The sequence below is a fragment of the Gymnoscopelus braueri genome, assembly GCF_963280865.1.
Source record: "Gymnoscopelus braueri genome assembly, chromosome: 13".
Taxonomy (NCBI): domain Eukaryota; kingdom Metazoa; phylum Chordata; class Actinopteri; order Myctophiformes; family Myctophidae; genus Gymnoscopelus; species Gymnoscopelus braueri.
Window position 1 is genome coordinate 35,857,370 of NC_137615.1, and position 20,958 is coordinate 35,878,327.

Below are 20,958 nucleotides of genomic sequence, written 5' to 3' on the forward strand. Positions count from 1 at the left end.
TTGTACAATGGTGGTGTACTGAAAGTGAAAATAGACGTTCAACAAGCTCACAGCGCGTTGACGTGTTGTGAGCATGTAGATCTGCTATAATTGTTCATTAATCGTAATCAAGGCACAAGTTTGAAATAATCTTGACCCCCAGCCCTACATGCACGCGCTCCACATTTGGCACATGTAGGCCTACGCACACAATAAATCATGGAGGAGAGCTCAGGAGACCATACTGAGGGTCCACAATGGGGCCAACCTGAGACATCACTATGCCTGAGCTAGCGAGCATGTTTCTGTGACACGTGACGGCGGGCCCGTTGCGGAGTAATCAGAAGAGGCCTTTTCAAATGGACAATGGAGGGCGCCACTGGAGGGATGCCATCCTCCGCACCGCTGGCCAACAACCTTGTCGGAGTAGGGCCAAATAGACCTATCAGCAGCCACCCTGCCAGTTCCAGTGGTGATCTGCGCCCCCATCCCAGGGATTTAGAACCGTATCTGTAACAACAGGCACATTTCACAGAGGAAAACAACACTACAACGCAGCTCCAGTGGCCTGTGTTTATCTGGAAGAACTGTGTTAAAACATCCATTACATGAAATATAAGATGTCTATCTTCCCAGTAAAACAAAATAAAAAACATACAAATCCTCAGTGTTAATTTAACTCAAAATGGAACCATAAGGGTTGATTTTGTACCTCTCCGGGTTTAAAACTGCTTTGGTGCTGCTGGCATTACCACCATCATCTTGAGTTATTGATCTGTGGCCACTGGACTATGCTACTTCCAACATCATACTTCACCGTCCCCAATATACAACACAATTTAATCTCAAAGCAACAGTGTAGCGAGAGATCAATAAGACAATACAGTTCTCTCTGGGGGAATCGGTCATGTTCATCTTCCTGCACTGGGGATTGGAGGCAGAAGAGAAACAACATAAACACGCACAAATGTGAAAGATTGAGTCGAGAATGTTATGGCAAAGATATTCTTGCCTGGGGTGTCATTGGCATGCTGCTCTTATAGGTCGTTCTTTAAACACATCCTCTGCTGCTGACATGCAGCATTTTTTTCTCGTGTATAATAGGAATAAACGGTGCAAATCACAGCTCGCCGTATGGTCGGCCTCAGTGGAATACAAAAACAGGCCTCCGAAAATTGATAGGCGTCGCAAAAGCAGGGCTTGAGCTATTTTGGCTTCTTCTGGATGAGCAATATCACATCCCTGCCACGCTGGTTTATTGGATTTTGCGCAAAAGGCGCCTCAACAATTTGCTCTTGGAGAGGGGGCAAGAATAACAGTGAGTGGGCCACAGGCTTCCTGCCTGTGTCAGACGACGACATGGCAGAAAGCAGGCTCTCTTGCCACAAGCCGCAGGGACAGTGGGAACAGAACGGGGGCTTCGGCCAGGCCAGCGGGCGCGGGGTAGGACGTCACAGGGCAGATAAACGAGCGCCAGTGAGGCAGCAGCCAACCAATACAGCGCAGTCAGCTACTGACAGCCCATCACACTCCAAAAGCCATTACAGTGAGAGGCACTGTACAGCCCAGCAACATACCACGCATTGCACTGCCTGCTGCCTCGCTTCTCCCGAGAGTCGAGTTAACGGGCAAGTGAACACATCAGAGGACAGAGAGCTTAAGTTTGACAGCTGCGCGAGAGTGAGAGCTCGCCTTTAAAGACTATTGTCCTCTCATGTTCGATAAAGAGGCTTCTATGAGTGCGTGTTCTTGCACAGAAAACAGCTGCGTGGAGCAAAGGCCTAATGTTTTAAATGTTCTTATCACCCATTTTCACAGCTTTTAATTAGCACCATCGCGTCAAAAATGTATTGATTCAAAAGCGAGCCACGAAGCCTCTTTTCTTTCCAATTAGAGCTGAGCGAAGCCATATCAGCGCCGTAATCTGCTGGAACGAAAGAGAAAGAGAGCCAGAGAGAATACGCACAGACTGAGTCGAACAGAGCGCAAGCCGTTGCTTGCTCCTTCTGTGCGGCAGGCAGCCTTAATAGAAACACATGTGGCCATGTTCACACGTCCACAGCCAGCTGCTGATTAGAACACAGCTGACATGAGACACTGCTGAGCTGTGAGGAATCACTCTGTCTCACTCTGCCTTGCTATGCCTCCCTGACTGAACAACTCTCACAGACTGCCGCTCTCTGTTCCGAGCTCTGATGAACAGTGTTCCAGTGAACGACAGTCACGGCATTCCATAAGATTGCACCTGATGAGGGAGGAAGCATGCGTTACTCGGGACACACAGTTGAGTGAGTGGGGTCAGAAAAAATGGACGCCGCTTCCTTCCCTCAGGGGGAATCGTATGTCACGCTTCACGTTTCCTGTTTACACTGGCGTCTGTCCAGGGGAAATGGATTAATTGCGTCTTAGACAATGTTATTTTTATCCACAGAAAGGGCAGAGGGCCAGAGAAATGCAGAGAATGGAGCTTAGCAGGCTGTTGTGTACGGGCCACTGTCTGAGCTGGTCCACACTCAGTGGGACGTTTCCTCGGTTGAAATGCAGGGCACCAAGACCAAGTACAGAATACAGATCCCTGATTTTCCACTTTTTCAAATATCTCCTCCGACTGAAAGCCTTCATAACACCCACCGCTACCTGCCTCTCCCTTCAGGCAAAGCTCTGTGGTGTTATGACCCACCAGTCTGGAGGGAAGGTTCTGCACGCTTTGCACATGTCACATCATGATGGAAAAAGAGGGCAGAGGGTTCCTACCAAACTCACATTTCAGCTCACATTCCTGTGTCTTCCACTGTATCCATGTGCCTCAAAACATAATGGCGAAAAATGTAAAGCCCTCTGGGAGCCATATCTGTTAACAGCTCACAATTACCTTATTTAGAGAAGAACTGGGAGGGTCTGGGGCACAACCCCAAGGCACTGTTCCAGGTGTGCTTGTGAGCTACAGAGGGAAGGTTCCCACACAGAGAGGTGCTGCCCAATGTTACCATGACCGGTTCAAAGACTTTCTTTGGGGTGGCCTCAGTCAGATAAACCACTCTTTATTCTCTTTAGTTAAGAACTATATCTAGGATTTACATTGTCTGTCTGTCTGTCTGTCTGTCTGTGTGTGTGTGTGCATTTGGAACCCTGAGGTTCTCTGGACCACACTTGGAGAACTACTGGTCTAGAAGAGGAACACAGAGTTTACCCAAAACCTTGGCAAAAACAGAAACAAATAAATAAAAGTTCCGGTGTGGGTGATCCGGGCTCAGTGGATGTATGCAGGGTTGCATTGCTCATGGGACGGCCTTGCACGCCGTGCAGGAACCTATTTGACCAGGAGCACACGCAGGCACACGCATAGATTTAAAACGACTTTAAATTCACACCTCGACAAAGTTTACAAAGGCTCCCGACTCACGCCAGGTGGATTAACATAGGAATGAGCCTAGATGCATATCAATTGTCCATTGTGTGACCTGTAGTGTAGGTGTTAAGCGACATGCGCGTCACGTCATTAAAATAGAGTGCAACCACGTTCCAATTCAGCATTGCAACACTGGATGTATGTAACGCCACATACTTTGTTTGTAACCGAGTTATGGGGGTCCTTGAAATTAAAAAGTTTGGCAACTAGTGTGCTTATCTCTCGGTGGGGATCATAGAGACAAAAAAAGACGAACAGTGCAGAGATTACAGAAATATGAGTGAGTGAAGGGATAAACTGGGATCCATCTGGAATGCATTTCTATAGAAAGACAAAAACGCAATATGCTAGATTATGCAGAATAGCGGTTATGATTTGCATAGACCAGATTCAGATATCCTATTTTCCTGTCAGTCGGAATTAATCAGAGCATACAGTTAAGTTCCCTTTGATGGAAGTGACATGGCATTAGACAGCTGACACCACCACACAGTAGAAGCAATCCTCCTCCTGTCTACGTCTCAATCCTGAATTATGCTCCGTCGTACCACGGTGTCCGTCGCCGACAAACTACTGATGTGCATTGTGCAAAGCTTGTAAATCAGTTCTTGTCGCTAAGCGACGCCGTGGCGTGATGGAGTGATACTAACGAAGCTTCACACCGCCGTTACCACACCAGTTAGCCATTCACAATTATTACATCATCTTCAAATTGTAATTATTTGAGATAATCGCAATGTTTTATTTTACAAGTTTACATAGATTTTTTTTTTAAAGTATACAATTATTAAATATGTCAGTAATTTCTTTGTATATTTCAGTTATTTGTCATATCTGCCCTGTACATTGTTTTATTACAAAGCCTAAAAGGCAAACAGAAACACATTTCTGATTCATATGTTCCAATGCCAAAAAAAACAATCAAATCGGTAATCGCAATTATTTGTAAGACAATTAATCGTCAAATGTGTAATCGTGACAGCCCTAGACTAGTCACTGACAGACCAAACGAAACGCACCTACAGGCGGCCAAGTCAAACACACGATCCGCCGCTGGTAACATATCTTTGACACTTAAAATCGATAAAACGGTGACAGCAACTTTAAAGATATCATCATGTAAAGTGAATAATACTGTGCGTGTGCCGGGGTGACCAGTCAGTCACCAGACAACGTTTTATCGGCGAGGAAACGGAGAAAAGGCGTGAACAGTGACGGCATGAATCTTCTTGTTTTAGTTTAAACAAACACAGTGAGGAGTTCCTCGGCGATGCTAATGTTAGCACATTTAGCTGTGAAACAGTGTTGCCAGATAGTGGGAGAAATAAGCAACTAGGTCTGGGAAAACAAGCCCATAGTGAGCTACATGAGCACAGTTAAAACCTATGCATCGGCTACTTGAAAATAGCCGATCTACAAGCTCACAACGCGTAGCAATGCGACGCGTTGTGAGCTTGTAGATCGGCTATTTAAAAAATAACTAAAAAATGTGGAATATATATATATTTTTTTAATAAAATATTCTAACACTGATGCTCCCTGGGCGCAAAACATTTATGAAAATATGAGAACCACTGGTTTAAAATATTTTTTAATAACTGTGAAACAAGCCTAAATAAGCAACTAAGCCAACTGACCAAAATGTACAATCAACTTTACAGAAAAAGAAGCCCGAAGTCGCTTATAATAAGCGGACGTGGCAACCCCGCCGCGAACCGTACAACGCCGTGATATAACACAGTTAGCCGCTAACGTTGCTAACAGCGCTAGAATTAAAGGACCGAAGCTTGAGTCTCCCTGCCAGGCTGCCAGCCACCACCGTCCACCACGCCGGGGGAATCAAACACACAACCCCCCCCCCGGACCACCACCACACCGCTCACCTCGGCCTCGCCCTCCTCCAGGCTCCTCAGACTCCACACCACCAGACCCTGGACCAGGAGGATGGTCAACGCGGCGGCTATCGCCAGTCTGTACCGACGGAGGAGCTTCTGCATCCGAGCGCTGGCCACCATCTTTCCTCCTCCTTTCCAGAGGCGCGTGCACGGCGGCGAGAGGGGATTGTGTGATCGTGTGAACCGAACGGACGGACGGACGGGCTGCGCGCGCACGCCGCGACGCGCCGCCGTGTGCTTCGTCGTACGACAGCGTCGCGCGGCCCCGAACACGTCGTGTGCGCTGCGTGTGCGATGACGGCTAGCGACACCATTGTATGACAGATTATAATATTATTTATCCCCACACAGGTTGCTGCTAAAGGAGTTTTCACTGAAGTTCTTCCAAAAATGTATTGAACTCATTTGATTTGCAGCAGTTGTGAATGCACACAAGTTACAACATGCAGTCTGGGGGCCCCCCAGGGGTCTTTGATAGGGTTCCATGAGTTTCTTATTGTTAGAGAGGCTCCCAACATAATATAAGTGGATTATTATTTTTGAATAATATGAATGCCTGATCATACATAGTGATTGATTGATCAGGCTACATTTAAAATACTTTGTCTAAAAGGTCTGTTAAAAAAAAGTCCTTGCGGTCTTGTTTCCATTGAGGTCCCAATTGGTATTGAATTCATTGTCATATATGGCACCAAGTCACCAACAGTTCAAATATCATCACAAAATAATACAGGTAAAAACAAAATATCAGTCACTATATGTACAAACAAAAACAAAAAAAAGCAGGGGAAAAATAATACAGTATGTACAAACAATGGGGGGGGATGAGGGTCAAAGCAATAATAGCACTATATGTACAACAATGGGGGAGTGGGAGTCAAGGCAGAAAGAAAATGGGGGGGGGGGTTGTCTATCTAACGGAAAGGGAAAATGGTACTACCTCCTTTTTTGGCCTCCTGAAAGGTGAATTTTCAGGGCTGATTTAAATGAGCCCAGCGAACTGCATTTTTTGAGGGATGGTGTTAGACTATTCCAAACCTGGGTGGCAGTGCTGTAGAAGGAATTTGCCCATGTTTGTTTTATGGGTGGGTGGTACCAGATCGTTGTTAACGCTCCCTCTAGTTTTGTGACTGTGGGTGTCGTTTTTTGGAGGTCAGATATGCGGGTCAGATATGCGGGTATTGGGGGGCATATCGGGCAAATTTGCATTTACAATTTTGAAGACCAATCCCATTTTTAGTTGTTTAACCCTGTCTTCTACCCTGAGCCAGCCTAGGCTGGCAAAATGAGTGGGAGAAAGGTGGGTCATGGGCCCTAGTCCGAGAAGTAGTCGAATCAGTTTGTTTTGGTAGGTTTGAAGCTTAGTCTTCAGTGACATTGAGGTGTTGGAGTACCATGAGGTGCAAGCATAGTCAAAAGGGGGCTGAATCAGGGCCCCTGAAAGGGTCCTGAGGGCATTCTTGTTGACAAAAGAGGAAACTCTGCCCATAAATCTGGTTCTCTGGTTTACTCTTTTGATCACCTTTGTTGCCATGCTTTCACCTGTCAGGTATTGACTGATACCAGTACTGTGTGATAACCTGTGTATTTAAATGCCTACTGCCTAATGCCTATATTCTATTATGGCAGCAATGTGATATATTGTATTTATGGTATTTTGTACTCATTGTTACAGTCCTTAACAAACCTCTTCAACACTTAAAGCGCCTTTAAATAAACACAAGGACGCTTTACACCAACAAATAAACTAACTGCCAAAAGCCTGTGTGAACAAGTGTCTCTTCAGTGCAGACTTCACCACTAGCCTGCCCCTATTTACAAGTCAGTCTTCTACAACAGTGGTTCTCAACCTATGGGTCGGGGCCCCCCCACTTGATTTTTTTTTGGGGGGGGGGGGGGTTACTTTCAATGGTGTGATGACATCACGTTCTCTTTCTGGCATATAGATAATGCAGCTCTGGAAGTAAAGAGAAAATGTTATAGGGGTTCCACTTCCATGCAGATCTTATCAAGTGGGGGTCTTTCGGCCCATCAATCTGGGGCTCTTTGAAATGAAAAGGGTTGAGAATCACTGTAAAGTGAGGGATAAGCCTCCTAAGCACTGTCTGTCACAAAACGGACCTTAAAGTGCTGAAAGATGAAGTTGAACTTGGCAGACATTTTCTTCCAGTGAAGTGTTCCAACTTTGGTCCAGAGCAATCAGTCTCTTTCTGACAAAATGCGTGTGTGTGTGTGTGTGTGTGTGTGTGTGTGTGTGTGTGTGTGTGTGTGTGTGTGTGTGTGTGTGTGTGTGTGTGTGTGTGTGTGTGTGTGTGTGTGTGTGTGTGTGTGTGTGTGTGTGTGTGTGTGTACTGTACTTAAGTACAATTCTGAGGCACTTTTACTTTACTGGAGTATTTCCAATTCTCTATCCTTTTACTTCTACTCCACTACATCTCAAGGCCAAAGATTGGTCAGTGTGGTCTAGCCCTATGGAATGTATGGAATTCATGTGCAAAGAAAACATATTTAAAATATTGATTTGATGCTCATATTAACCGTAGGAAGTATTAAGTTGGTTTTTATTTACACATGCATTCCATAAATTCCATAGGGCTAGACCACACATGGACAAATGACATCATCAACTGGGTGGGCATTGCCCCTATTGAGTGAAAGATGAACTATTTCTAAAATAAATAAAATATTTAATTTTACATTTTAGTTATAGAGGATACTTATAATGTATTAAGGCATATTTGGTTTATTAGCCAATAATCGTGTTTTTGTATTCCATCTAAAAAGACAGCCTATAGGCCTACTTGGAGGCTCTATATGTCTATGTCCTCCTGGTGGGGGCTCCCCAACATCAGTGACAACACACGCACACACGTGTGTGTGTGTGTGTGTGTGTGTGGGGAGGAATTAATTAATTGGCGAGTAAATTGGGGAGAAAAGGGGGGTAAACAAAGAATAGAAGTTGGCAACGATAAAATACTAAATCAGATGAATAGCAATGATATAGAATTAAACCGTAAATTATTACAAATAGATGAGTAAACAAGTTAAATATTGACACCAGTCACATAACACACACTTTAATTTGGAGTATAAAGTGATTTGGGATTTTTGGGATTCCCCACAGGAGAAATTCAGTTTCAGCTTCACCCAGCTTGTTTGTTTGTTTGTTTATTAAGGATCCCCATTAGTCTACACCTTAGTGGAGACTATTCTTCCTGGGGTCCAGGCAAAATCATCACAATACAAATCATGAAATGCAGTACAACATAATCAATGTTAGTGAACAAAAACACAAACTTAGAGAACAGCATTTATATTAACAATACAAATTTAAATTAAAAACAAAACAAAACAGGTTTGTCTGTCCGAAAATACCAAAAATAATAACCTAATCTAATCTAATTTCCTTTTTGATTATTGCTTCCTTGAGTTTCTTTTTTAAACCAAATGTATTTCTTGTTAGAGTCAAATATGGGGGGAGCACATTCCAGTATGCCATGGCTCTGTAACATTACTGTTTTCTTGCAGTGCATTGATTCTGGGCAGAGGCAAAGTAAAGTGACCACTTGATGCCTGTCTAGTATTATAACCATGTCTTTCATGTGCAGGTAATAGCTGTAAAAACAAACTAAAGGGTTTCTGTGAGGAATACACATTCTTTAAAAACAGAATAAGGCTGCATGCCAGTCTTTCATCCACCCTCCTCCATGACAGCCTGGCATAGCATCCACACTACTCCTAAGAGCAGTGAAGTGCTAGTCTTGCCGCTCTGTTCTGAGCAAGCTGAAGTTTGCCAAGTTCTTGCTTTGATGCACTAGACCAGATAACAGGACAGTAGTCCAGATTTGACAGAGCTAGAGATTGTATGACTAGTCTAATTGTTGTGTTAGTTAGCAGATAAGCACTCCTTCTAATGGTATAGATGGCATTACTCATTCTCACCACTGTATTATTAATCTGGGTGGACCATGACAGTGTTTCGTCAATAGTGACACCCAACAGTTTGACTTCTTTAACCTGCTCAATAGTTGCACCCTGCAAAGATAAGCTTAATTTCTGATCTGTCCTGAGAGCATATTTCGAGCCTATTACCATGCATTTAGTTTTTAAGACATTCAACTTCAGCTTATTTTCCATGATCCATTCAGAAACCAGATTTAACTCTAACTGAAGCACCTTATTAACGTGTTCAATGCTCTCTGACGATACGTAGGGTCGTGTCATCCGCGTAAATCCCCATTCCTGCATTTTGTAATACATATGGCATATCATTTACAAAAATAGAATAGAGAAGGGGGCCAAGGCAGCTTCCCTGAGGAATTCCACACTGAAGTGTCTCAATATTTGAAAGGGAGCCATTGAACATAACACATTGTTGCCTGTTCACTAAATAGCCCTTCAATAAACTAATAGCAGAATCTTTGAATCCATATGCCGATAGTTTCATGAGTAGTAGCTCATGATCTATGATGTCAAAGGCTGCGCTGAAATCCAAGAGCACCACCCCAACAACTGACTTTATGTCAATCTGTTTGAACCACTCATCAGTAAGACATGTCAGTGCAGTGCTTGTAGAGTAACCAGCTTTGTATGCATGCTGTAGATCTGAGTTAATGTTGTTTTCTGCAAGATATCATTAACTCAGATCTACAGCATGCTCATAGCAATGTCCCACAATTAGTAATACAACTTAGTTGCCTAGGCTATACAATACGAATACGTTGCCTATAAGCTAAATGTGTTTGAAGTTGACACCCAAGCCTCAAATTACTGAGGCAAATAAATTGTCAAGCTTACTGATTCAAATCCAGACAGATTAGATCTCCATCTGCCATCTCCAAGGTGCCAGGGCTGCGACGTCAGTGTCACCTCATCAGTGGTGCAAAGTACTCACATATTTTACTTAAGTAAAAGTATCAATACTGCAATGTAGAATACTCTGTTACAGGTAGAAGTCCCATATTCAAAATGTAGGCCTACTTGAGTAAAAGTACAAAAGTATTGATATCAAAATGTACTTAAAGTACCAAAAGTAGAAAGTACTCATTGCGCAGAATGTCCCATTTCACATGTTTTCAAAAGTATAAAAACCTTTTGAAAATTGCAGATCTGCAAGCTCACAATGCAATTCGCTATTTCAAATCACAAGTTTCAGCTTCATGTGGAGGCTACAGATCTCTACCCGAGGCGGCCAAAGGGGCAGTGGTGTAAAGTAACTAAGTACATTTACTCAAGTACTGGAATATTTCCAATTTTCTGTACTTTAGTTTTACTTCTACTCTGCTACACCTCAGAGGCAAATATTGTACTTTTTGACTCCACTACAATTATTAGAAGACTTTGGTTACTTGTTACTAACTTACTTTGTATAGATTTGGATTATTATTACAAAACATACGTTAACCACTTAAGCCCTATAAACAAATTGGCTATTTGAAAATAGCAGATCTACAAGCTCACAACGCGTTGCAACTTGTAGATCTGCTATTTTCAAAAGATTTTTATATATTTGAAAACTTGTGAAATGTCACATTCTGCATAACGAGTAGGCTACTTTCTACTTTTGGTACTTTAAGTATATTTTGATACCAATACTTTTGTACTTTTACTCAAGTACATTTTGAATTCCGGACCTTTACTTGTAACAGAGTATTTTCTACACTGCAGTATTGCTACTTTTACTTAAGTAAACAATCTGAGTACTTTTTTTTTTCCACCAGTGGGAAAAACAATCTAAGTCAATTAGCCTAAGTAAGCAGCAGTCAGTCATAATGAGGACTCTGCAGATCTCTAAACCAAACAGGTCCTGCGCTGGGTGACGTGACGTCACGGGGGTTAGCGAGGAAGTCCTCCTCCAGCACCAGCACTCATACACAGCAGCACGTTGTGTTGTTGTCAGTGTTGCCATGTCCGCTTACTATAAGCGACTTTGGGCTTGTTTTTCTGTAAAGTTGCTTCTAAATATTGGTAGTTGCGGGTTGCGTTTTTTTGGGGGGCTTTGTGTCTAAAAAAAAAATGCTTATTTGGGCAACCCTTTTTTTTTTTTACAATAAAAAAAAACAAGTATAATTATTTAAACCAGTGGTTCTCAAACATTTTCAAGTCAAGGACCCCCAAATTAATATGTATTTGTCTGCGGACCCCCATCTGTTTTTTATTATTTTTTATATTTTTTGAAAATAGCAGATCTATAAGCTCACAACACGTCGCAAGTGTGAGCTTGTAGATCGGCTATTTTCACATAGCTGATGAATATATATATATTGAAATTGCTCATGTGGCTTCTTTAGGGCTTGTTTTCCTAGACCTGGCTGCTTATTTCTCTCACACAACCTGGCAACGCTGCATGTTGCGTTGTGGTGAGTTTGGCTGAAGGAGAGCCCACTAGAAGAGCAGAGCTCACACATCTGCAGGGCAGGCTGCTGTGGCTGTGAAGTGTGTCACACTGTTTGGGAAGATGGTCTCCGTTCCTCATGACTATTAACATGAGATGATGATGAGAAGCTTTTTGGCTGCAGAGTTCAGGAGGATCCAAGGGAATCACTGCCTTTTACAGAGATGTCTACCACAGCCAGTCCAGCCATCCCCTCCTCGCTGCTCACATCGGATCAACTCACTGTGATCGTGGCATCATGTAAGTTTAAGCCTTTATATAAGCTCTCAAAATATGACATTTTCCACGAAAGAGCCATTATTAAACTGAGATTACACGGGCATATGGTATCAACCCTGCTGCGTGTTATTGCTTTAGCCCATATGAGCAGCTGGTTCTGCGAATCGAAGTTAGAGAGTGAAAAGGTGAGAAATATCTGAAAAGTAGGTATTGGATACGTTTATGGGGCTCTATCCACTTTGAAATAAAAACTCAGAGACAGCCATGGTTGAATAATTATTATTATTGAGAGAAACAGATGAGTAAGACAGTAGCCTACGATGGTCAGAAATATTCTCTACAGAAGTATTTTTTTCTTCTTTTTTTCTCTCTCAGATCTATCAGTAGGATATAGGCTACTTTAATAGTTAGTTTGTTACTAGGTTATTATCCTATCCAACTAAAGTTGTAAAACGGATGAGCTGCTTGGGAAACGAGACCAAACATCAATATCTGGTAGCCCGTTTACAGTGACACTTCACACAGTAAAATCCTCAGCGTTCATTTAAAGAGTGTCAAAACGGACACAAGGTGACAAATGGTCCATTTGTGACCATTTTTTACACTAGAGTGAGACTAGAGAGAGACTAGTTAAATGAACTGTCAACTGTGTATTAAAAATGCTTTAAAAAAAACAATTTCTGAGTTCCAAGCAGAGCTCTCTGAATCAGGAGAGCAATTACATTTCACATTTAAGCAGTGGTGGAAAAAGTACTCAGGTGTTTTACTGAAGTAAAAGTATCAATACTGCAATGTAGAAATACTCTGTTACGTAAAAGTAAAAGTCCAGAATTAAAAATTTACTTGAGTGAAAGTACAAAAGTATTGGCATCAAAATGTACTTAAAGTACCAAAAGTAAAAGTACTAACATGTTTGAAAATAGCAGATCTACAAGGTCAGATGCGACGCGTTCTGAGTTTGTAGATCTGCTATTTTCAAATAGCCTAGCCCTAGGTATAAAATAGGGCTAAAATGGTAAATGTATGTTTCATAATATCATAATTTATATCTGAAAAATAACTAGTAACTAAAGTTTTCAAATAATTGTAGTGGAGTAAAAGTACAATATTTGCCTCTGAGATGTAGGGGAGTAGAAGTAAAAATACTGAAAAATGCAAATACTCCAGTAAAGTAAAAAATACCTCAAAATTGTTCAAGTACAGTACTTGAGTAGATGTACTTAGTTACTTTACACCACTGCATTTAAGATTGCTTAAAGTGCTAGACAGACAAAAAAAGGAATTAATCACCATCTCACAGTGAATACTGTATCTGTGACATGGCCTATATGCACCTTAACCTTTAGTATTCTAAATAAAATCAATGCTTTATCTACACTGTATTTTATGTCATAGTACTTCAACAAACAAACTGGCGAAAGACTTGACGCCTGATTAAAAGTGATTAACACATTATCTCCTCACTTTCTTTCAGTCTCTTCTCTGATTTTTTTTGCTGTGATTGTGACACTAGTGTCCATTATCTACCGTAAAGATCCTCAGTGCTGCAAAGTCCGCTTCTATCAGGAGTCACATGGAGATATGGTGAGTAAACACTCTATTTTAAGGACACTATGCTTCCAATCCATACCTCAGTGAAGCTAACATGAGAAAGTGTTTCAAACCCCTGAGTTTTGGTTTGATATCAGGAGGACCGATTACTGAGTGGACCATGGGATTGGGAACCAACAAAACCATAATATTATTAACATGACCTAACATGACCTAACATGATTAACCACTTTCAACCTGGCGTATAATTGTCATTATATAGCACTGTAGAGGCAGGGCAGGCCCAACTAAGATCTCGCCTCCCCTAGAAAACCCAAATAACCCGAAAAGGTGTCATGCGTGCTTAGTGTCCTCAAAGTCACGCATCCAACAAGCTTAGAACTGAGCAGATTGGACCTTCTGTTCCAGAGATAATGGCCAAAACATCTTGAAAACGGCCACTTTCGCCGGTTTTCGATCGGCAATTTTCGATTGAGTTGAAATTTCTTTTTTGGGGGGTAATAGTGGGGGTGCAAAAAAAAAATCTCGCCTGCTCTAAATGTAATTCCTGGGGACGCCACTGATATATAGGCAAACATTTCCCAAATCTTTCCAAAAAATTGTGAAAATCGCAGATCTACAAGCACACAGCGTGCGACAAAGTGTCAAATAGGGCTTAAGTGGTCAAGAAGTGTCAGATGTAATTTGCATTGCAACGTGAGGACTAGAATAAACTTGATATGATCATTGTCAGGGCATGGATTTGCCTCAATTGAATTAAGCTGTTTATCTGGCCTCCAGAAATATCTCAGAGTGCAGCACTAACTCTAATGGATGTGGACAAAATTAGCACTTGGAACAGACATAGTTATGGATTCAGCACCAACATAAATACACACATCATCAACACCATCATATTTGAAACGTTTGGCACTGGCGGATTAAGCAACTGATCATTAGAAGTTTCTTTTCTGAAGGAGGAGCAACATAACAGTTTTCTGTTATTATGGTGATATATAGAGGTGCAGGAAACCGTTCAGAGGAAGTGTAAACTCTCCACATGGGGGGTACCTCTTGACTTGCTACCCGTCCTCTGTACTTCCTCTTCCTGGCTTATGTCCCACCTCCCCTGGACCCTGGGGGGAAGTTTAGTGTTATCTTCGGAGTGCAGGGACGTGGCGTCATACACCCCCCCCCCCCTCCCTCGTGGACAGGAAGTTACGTTTGGTCAGGGTCTTGTTGTTGGAAAGGTTCTGTCGTCTCACTCCAGGAACAGGAACCTTGTTTAACTGCTACATATTGACCTGTTTAATTTTACTTTCACCCATACTGTACGTGGCATGGTGGCAAATAACAGAATCCCAACAAGCCATGTCTGAACCTACTGTCGGGTTGTGAGACCGGGTACTGTTGGTCAGTGGTTCTCTAAGTGGGGTCTGGGGACCCCCAGGGGTTCCAGGGGGTCCCAAGCTAAGTGATTGATAGTTAGGAACCAAAATGGACTCTTACGGGACTGTGCGGGTCCATTTGGTTCCATTTGTACACTCTCAGACTTGTGGGGGTCCCTGGACTAAACTGGGGGTCCTTGCAATTTCAAAGTTTGAGAACCACCGTTGTATAGGCTGAATGGCCTCAGGGAGCCCTCAAGGTGAGAAGGTGTTGGGTCACACAGCCTCAGCTTGTTGTCATTTGTTGCACAGTAATTCATTTATTTCAGATGTAGTAGAGACCTTTGCTGCCTGAAAGTGAATGTCGTCATTGATTTGGGTGCATGGTTGGGCAGGGAAAGGTTAGGCCAGAGGGTGAAGGGGTGCGAGGGAATGAGCACGTGAATCCACATGAAAGAGAGTGTCTTTCATCGTGTCCCCATAGGGAGCGTTAACGTGTCTTCTGACGACTTTGTAACCACATAGCTCTCCCTGCTTCAGTTTGCACCATGAATAGTGGCCCAGACCCCACTGTGGGTGTAGGGGACACAGGGGACACAAGGGACAATGGTTCTCCTTTAGGCTGCGGCTGTGGAAAAAAAAGGCCCAGCGCCGACGGGGTCCTCCCCCGACTTCAACTCTGATTTTACACGGTTGTGCTTTTTCACACTGGTTGAATCAGTGGCAGGAGACAAAAGGACGTCTCTCTCTTCTTCTCCTTTTTTTCTTTCATTCCTGAGGACGTCTTTGCTCCCTTAAAAGTGCAAACCGGCAAGGGGAAGGTGACCTTTGACATTACCTTTTCTGTCCCGTCTCTCTCGGTCACACGACGTAAGGGTTAAGGCAAAGGTCAATAGAGTGCGTCACTCCGCGTTTTGAGTGATGTCATTGTTTACTCCGGCCTGGGAAAGTGATATGCCCGATATCTTTGATGGTGATAAATGTTTGCTGTTGCTATCGGTGATTCTTGCTCAAGCCATCTCTCCTTGGTAAATCACAGACTGTGGTCCTGACGTGACGCCCCATTACATCATGGTGGTCCGGCTCTTAGTCTGATGACAAATTGACTTTGTTGTAACACCGCCGCAAGTGACGTACGAGGCCATAATGTGTAGTGGAGCGCGCTCGTTAAGAGGAACCCGCTGTAGTTACAAGAGGAAGAGAGATGTTGAAAAGACCTTGCTGTGTGTTTGGTTGCCAAGGGATCCTGAAGTCACAGTGGGACACTACATTGTTCTCCACACAAAGGATACTCATTTAAGCCAACGCAATCACCTAGTTTTCCGGCAAGACTCTTTTTATTTTTATTTAAAGGATCTAGTACCCTTTACAGTGGGACCCCGGTGTGGGGGGGAGGCATGGAAATCGGAGGGTGGCCGTCTCACTGGCTGGATAATTTATGGTATTGCTAAACAAGTTAGTGTCCATAGTGGTCAAATAGGGCATGAAAATTGGCCACTTAAGCTGAAATTAGTGGATTTCCTGACTAATTGCAGTTTTAAAGTGGTGGAAGTGGCAGGTAGATAAGATTGTTTTCTTCGCATTCCTGAGATATATTTTGCCCTTGAAAGTAAAAAATAAAACTGAGGGAAAGGGAGCCTTGACATCAGCCTTTCCCCGCTATCTGTTTGTATATACAGTGCTGTCATATTGTATAGTTCTGAAGTGACATCCTTTGAACTGAAGCAGATATGCTCATTGTTGTCATGTGTTTGTTCATCCAGGAGGCTCGTCCTCAGTACTACAGCAGTAGACAGACACTGGTGAGCTCACCTTGTCTGGACTCAACTCACATCATCAATGACAACAACACTCAGGTGAGAGAGCTCCGGGTTGTGTAGCTTACCTCAGCTAACAGCAGCCGTACCTGCTATCACCCACAACAACAACAAGCTTTCCCTATACTGAGCCCGATACGGTCCCCGCCACCTTGTACAATACTGCAACAGGCAAACACAGTTAACAAAGGCACGTTTATTTGTACCGTAAGGCATATTTCATACACAAAGGCGATTCAAAGTGTTACACAATTACATAATAAGGCATGAAGAGTTGTAAAAAAAGAAAGAAAAGAAAGCTATGAATCAATTAAATAAACAGATGTAAGCTGAAATCTTTTAATGAAAGGCAGTGGAGAACATCAAAGTGTATAGCCTGGATTTAAATGTAGTCACAGTTGATGCAAGCCTGAGATCCTGTGGAAGCTATGTGTGGCATAACTAAATGCTGCCTCACCGTGTTTTGTTTCACCACATTAACCCTGGCATCCTTTTTGGCCACATCTTCAAAATGTTTCACTTTTCTTTTTCAAAAATAGTGAAAATATCAGATCTACAAGCTGTCAAGGTGTCGCTTGTAGATCTGCTATTTATGTTACTTGTCATACAACGAAGTATATAGAGCTTAAGTGGTTAAACTCTGGGAACAATAGACCTGTCCCGGGATACCGTCTCAGGGGTTCATAATGTAAAAACAAATCAGAGGTGTATTTGGCCTTAAACCATTGAGTGATGTAAAGATACGTCCGAACACAGGCTTCCCCTGCATGGGAAGGCTAGTGGTTTCAGAGCCAACAGTTTAAAGTGACTATCCATGACAAGCACTCAACATTTTACAATAATTACACATTAATCAGACGCTCTTAAATGGGAGCGACTTACAAGAGCGAGATCTGAGTAAATGACATGAACCCTAATCAACAAACGACAGGAGAAATGGTAGCTGTAATTAGAGTGAATGGTACATAATTAGAGTGCAAAGAAAAACAATTGAGGGCTTCAAAGTAACTAGGATACCAAGTAAACATCAAACCTATAGCATCTGTCTAAACAACATGCAATCTAAATAACATCCTTAGCATTTGCGGTCAAGCAAACACAATGTCTATCTAAATAAATTATGTGAACAAATAACCAATATCTGCAAGTATAACTAGCATATTGTCTCTGTCGGGTAGAAACCTCATATGTCCAAAACCATTCATTTTCAGGATTCAAATCCAAAAATAGCAAAAGTAGAAGATCTACAAGCTCAAAACGCGTCGCTTCGCGCCACCTTTCGAGCCACCTTTCGCTTGCAGATCTGCTATTTTTGATACTTTTGTGTGACACTGTAGTATGATCAAGTAGGGCATTCATTTACGAGAAAACTAGTCAAATTGTGTTCTGCCTCGCTTACAAATCCCGCCATTTCCCTTGATGTGTGTCCTTTCTCGCAGGCAGGTCAGCTGTTCTACGTCGGCGGGCCCTCCAGCTACAGCCTGCCTTCCATGGAGGGGCCCCTGCCGAGGCTGCCCTCTTACGAGAGCGTCAGGAAGAAAGACCGCCAGAGGCAGATCCACATGATGATTGCGGACCGCTTTGGTCTCAATGGACCCCTTATAATGGAGGTAGGGTATATTATAGGGACTACGACCTTGTCATGGCAATTTGTGTGCCCTATGTGGTCCGAGCTCATAACTGACAAGACAATGCAGCGTTTCAGCTGGTTTTTCTATGGTCTTCAGTGTTACGGGGAGAAACATGGAGGAGAAGCATGTACTCCCAACAGCCACGTTCAACCTGGCGTCCCTATTTTGCGCAACAAAACAAAAGTCAAGCATTTTCAAAACCCTTTGAAAATAGCTAATCTACAACGCACCATGACGCGTTGTGAGCTTGTAGATTGGTTATTTTTGCCACGCCACACTGTCATACGACAAAGAACAAATCAGGCTTAAGTGGTTAAAACTTCAAAGCAACCCTATAACCTACAGTATAATCTCACCTTATTATGGAGGCCCCTCATCTGTAGTAATAATGGGAGATCGTTCAAGTTAGGTCGTCTCTATTATGACCATGCTGTGGCACAATATTGTTACAAGAGCTTATTCAAAGATTAGGCTGCTTTCAGGGCATTGTAAACAGGATGCACTATCTGCTCATCACCTGTCCACTTGGGCTGCTGGGCGCTTTTCAAGGCGCTTCTTTTTTTACCGTGTTGATATTTCGCTGAGCTTTTGACTTGCGCAACGCTCGAGCAAACAAGGTAATGAGAAAAAGGCACATCAAACATAATTAAAGTCTGCATCCTGACTGCAAACAGAGCCTTTAGAATGCAGCTTTGTGCACCCTTTCCTTAATTAAACAGCCAGTAGCATGAGTGACCATTTCTTTCACGCGTGCCCGCATACGCACGCACGCACGCACGCACGCACGCACGCACGCACGCACGCACGCACGCACGCACGCACGCACGCACATCCCACTCATTCTGTCAGCATCCTACCTCCCCCAGACTGTGGTGGGAGTCTTCCCTTAATTGCCCCCTGTGTGTTCTGTGACCTGAAGCAGGACAGTTGTAAAACTTTGTGGCCCAGTACGTGTGTGGCTTTCATATCGGACAAGGGGAGGATCTGTTGCCCGAGGGCCCCCAAGCAATTAAAAGATAAGGGGACTCAGTCAGAGAGTGTGCATCTGCCTGATGGGATCAGGGAGATATGGATTAATGCGGCCTAGAAGCACATGTTCCAGGGAGCCAGTTTGAAGACAGATTAATCAGTAATGTAAATACAAACATGTTCCAATTATATTCCACTTTAGATATCGTGTATCAGCCAGGGCGTTCTCTGTGCAACATATTCATCCAGGGCAGAGCTAATCTCAGTGAGCACATTATCTATTTAGCAGGCTATATACTGTTTTATTTTTTTGCCAGCCCGTACAAAACTATTCACCGTCCTGAAGCTTTGCAGGAACAGTTCTATTCCCATCACGTAAAGTGGTTACTTAGGGTGTGGGTGACTCAAAGTGAGTCAGTGAGTATATTGTAGCCTATTAAGCTGATTAAGCTGCATAAAATGAAAGTTAGCTACGGTCTGCTTTGTTTTGCAAATACTAGTTGCTGATTATTGTGCTGGATAAATCTGCTGACGATCAAAGCTACCTTCAATAGATACCTTAGAGCTTCACTCTCTTAATATGTAGTAGTCTCATGTAGAAGCACAATAGGCTTCAATGATTCAATTCATCTGTGATAAATTTAGACCATTCTATGGTGGGGAAATATGGTAATAAAATAGAAAATGGTGGAAAATGCTCATTAAAAGTTATCTGAACCCAAATAGATGTCTTGAACTTGTTTGTTTACCCAGCAGTCAAAAACATACCTTTTTATTCTCTACAGTAGTGAGGAAGTTGGAGCAAAGACAAGCATGCACATATTGACCAAGTTTTAAACAGCACATATTAGACCTTTTTACACGAACAATCACTAAATTGATTACTAGATTTTGATGATTAATGTTCTGAACAATCGGTTGATCAATTATTATTATTATTATTCTCATCGTTTCTCCCCTAAAACCATCCAGTCAAAAGCCTTCACTGAACCCTTTATTCTTAATTAATAGTTAACACTCCATCATACAATAGATCTACAAGCTCACAACGTGCTGTGATGTGAGCTTGTAGAGCAGCTATTTTTGGCAAAATATAAATCAGATTTGAGCCTCGTAAAACAATATCTCCCTGTCTCTTTCTGCCCTTCTCACAGCCACCACCAACGTATGAGGAAAGTATGCGGCTGTCTGTGGCGGTTCCATACGACATCCTTGATCTGGATCTCTCCTATGACCAGTACATTTATCCAACGCCACCTGACACGGAGCCCTGCACGCACACAGACTCGCCTTTTCAACGCACCACCAACGACGATGCCCACAGCACCGTTCTCCCCGTGTGATCCAAACCATGACTAGACACATATTTGTGCGGTAAAATCTGCCAAATGCTGTGTAGCTTCATTTAGGTGAAGTTACCATATGAATAAGAGATTACAGACTGGATTGGAGATGGGATCCTTCTTAACTTCAATACACGCTGATCTAGAGGCCTCTCGTCAGCAGGATTGTCCAAAAGTGTTGCCAAAGATGTGTTGCACACCTATCAACGTTCGATGAATCATAGTTGACCACTTTGAATGTTCAAACAACTCTTCCTATACTACGGAGGAGTATAACACTTTTCTTTTGCCACTTAAAAAGGGAATCTATTCACACTTGACCATCACCCTATCTGAGCTGGCTGGTACATCTGTCATCAACATGTAGGGGGGAAAAACAAGATG

The 20,958-nt window shown here is 42.8% G+C and overlaps 2 protein-coding genes across 3 annotated transcripts in view; one reads left to right on the forward strand and one right to left on the reverse strand.

Annotated features, from left to right (window-relative positions):
• Nucleotides 1–5,450, reverse strand: part of xylt2 (xylosyltransferase II) — a 107,540-nt gene extending 102,090 nt beyond the window's left edge. For both annotated transcript variants that reach the window (XR_013934296.1, XM_080446868.1), the window contains exon 1: nt 5,272–5,450. Coding sequence is in view for 1 of the 2 variants with exons in the window: in XM_080446868.1 (XP_080302994.1) it covers nt 5,272–5,403 (132 nt within the window). In the remaining variant the exon portion in view is untranslated. The remainder of the gene's footprint in view (nt 1–5,271) is intronic.
• A 6,391-nt stretch (nt 5,451–11,841) lies between these two features.
• On the forward strand, nt 11,842–20,574 carry LOC308099542 (uncharacterized protein; the record flags this gene model as incomplete). The annotated part of the gene is made up of 5 exons (XM_080448280.1): nt 11,842–11,917; nt 13,371–13,480; nt 16,578–16,670; nt 18,071–18,241; nt 20,386–20,574. The coding sequence occupies 5 exons, from the start codon at nt 11,842–11,844 to the stop codon at nt 20,572–20,574; spliced, it is 639 nt and encodes a 212-aa protein (XP_080304406.1).
• Nucleotides 20,575–20,958: the final 384 nt, after the last annotated feature.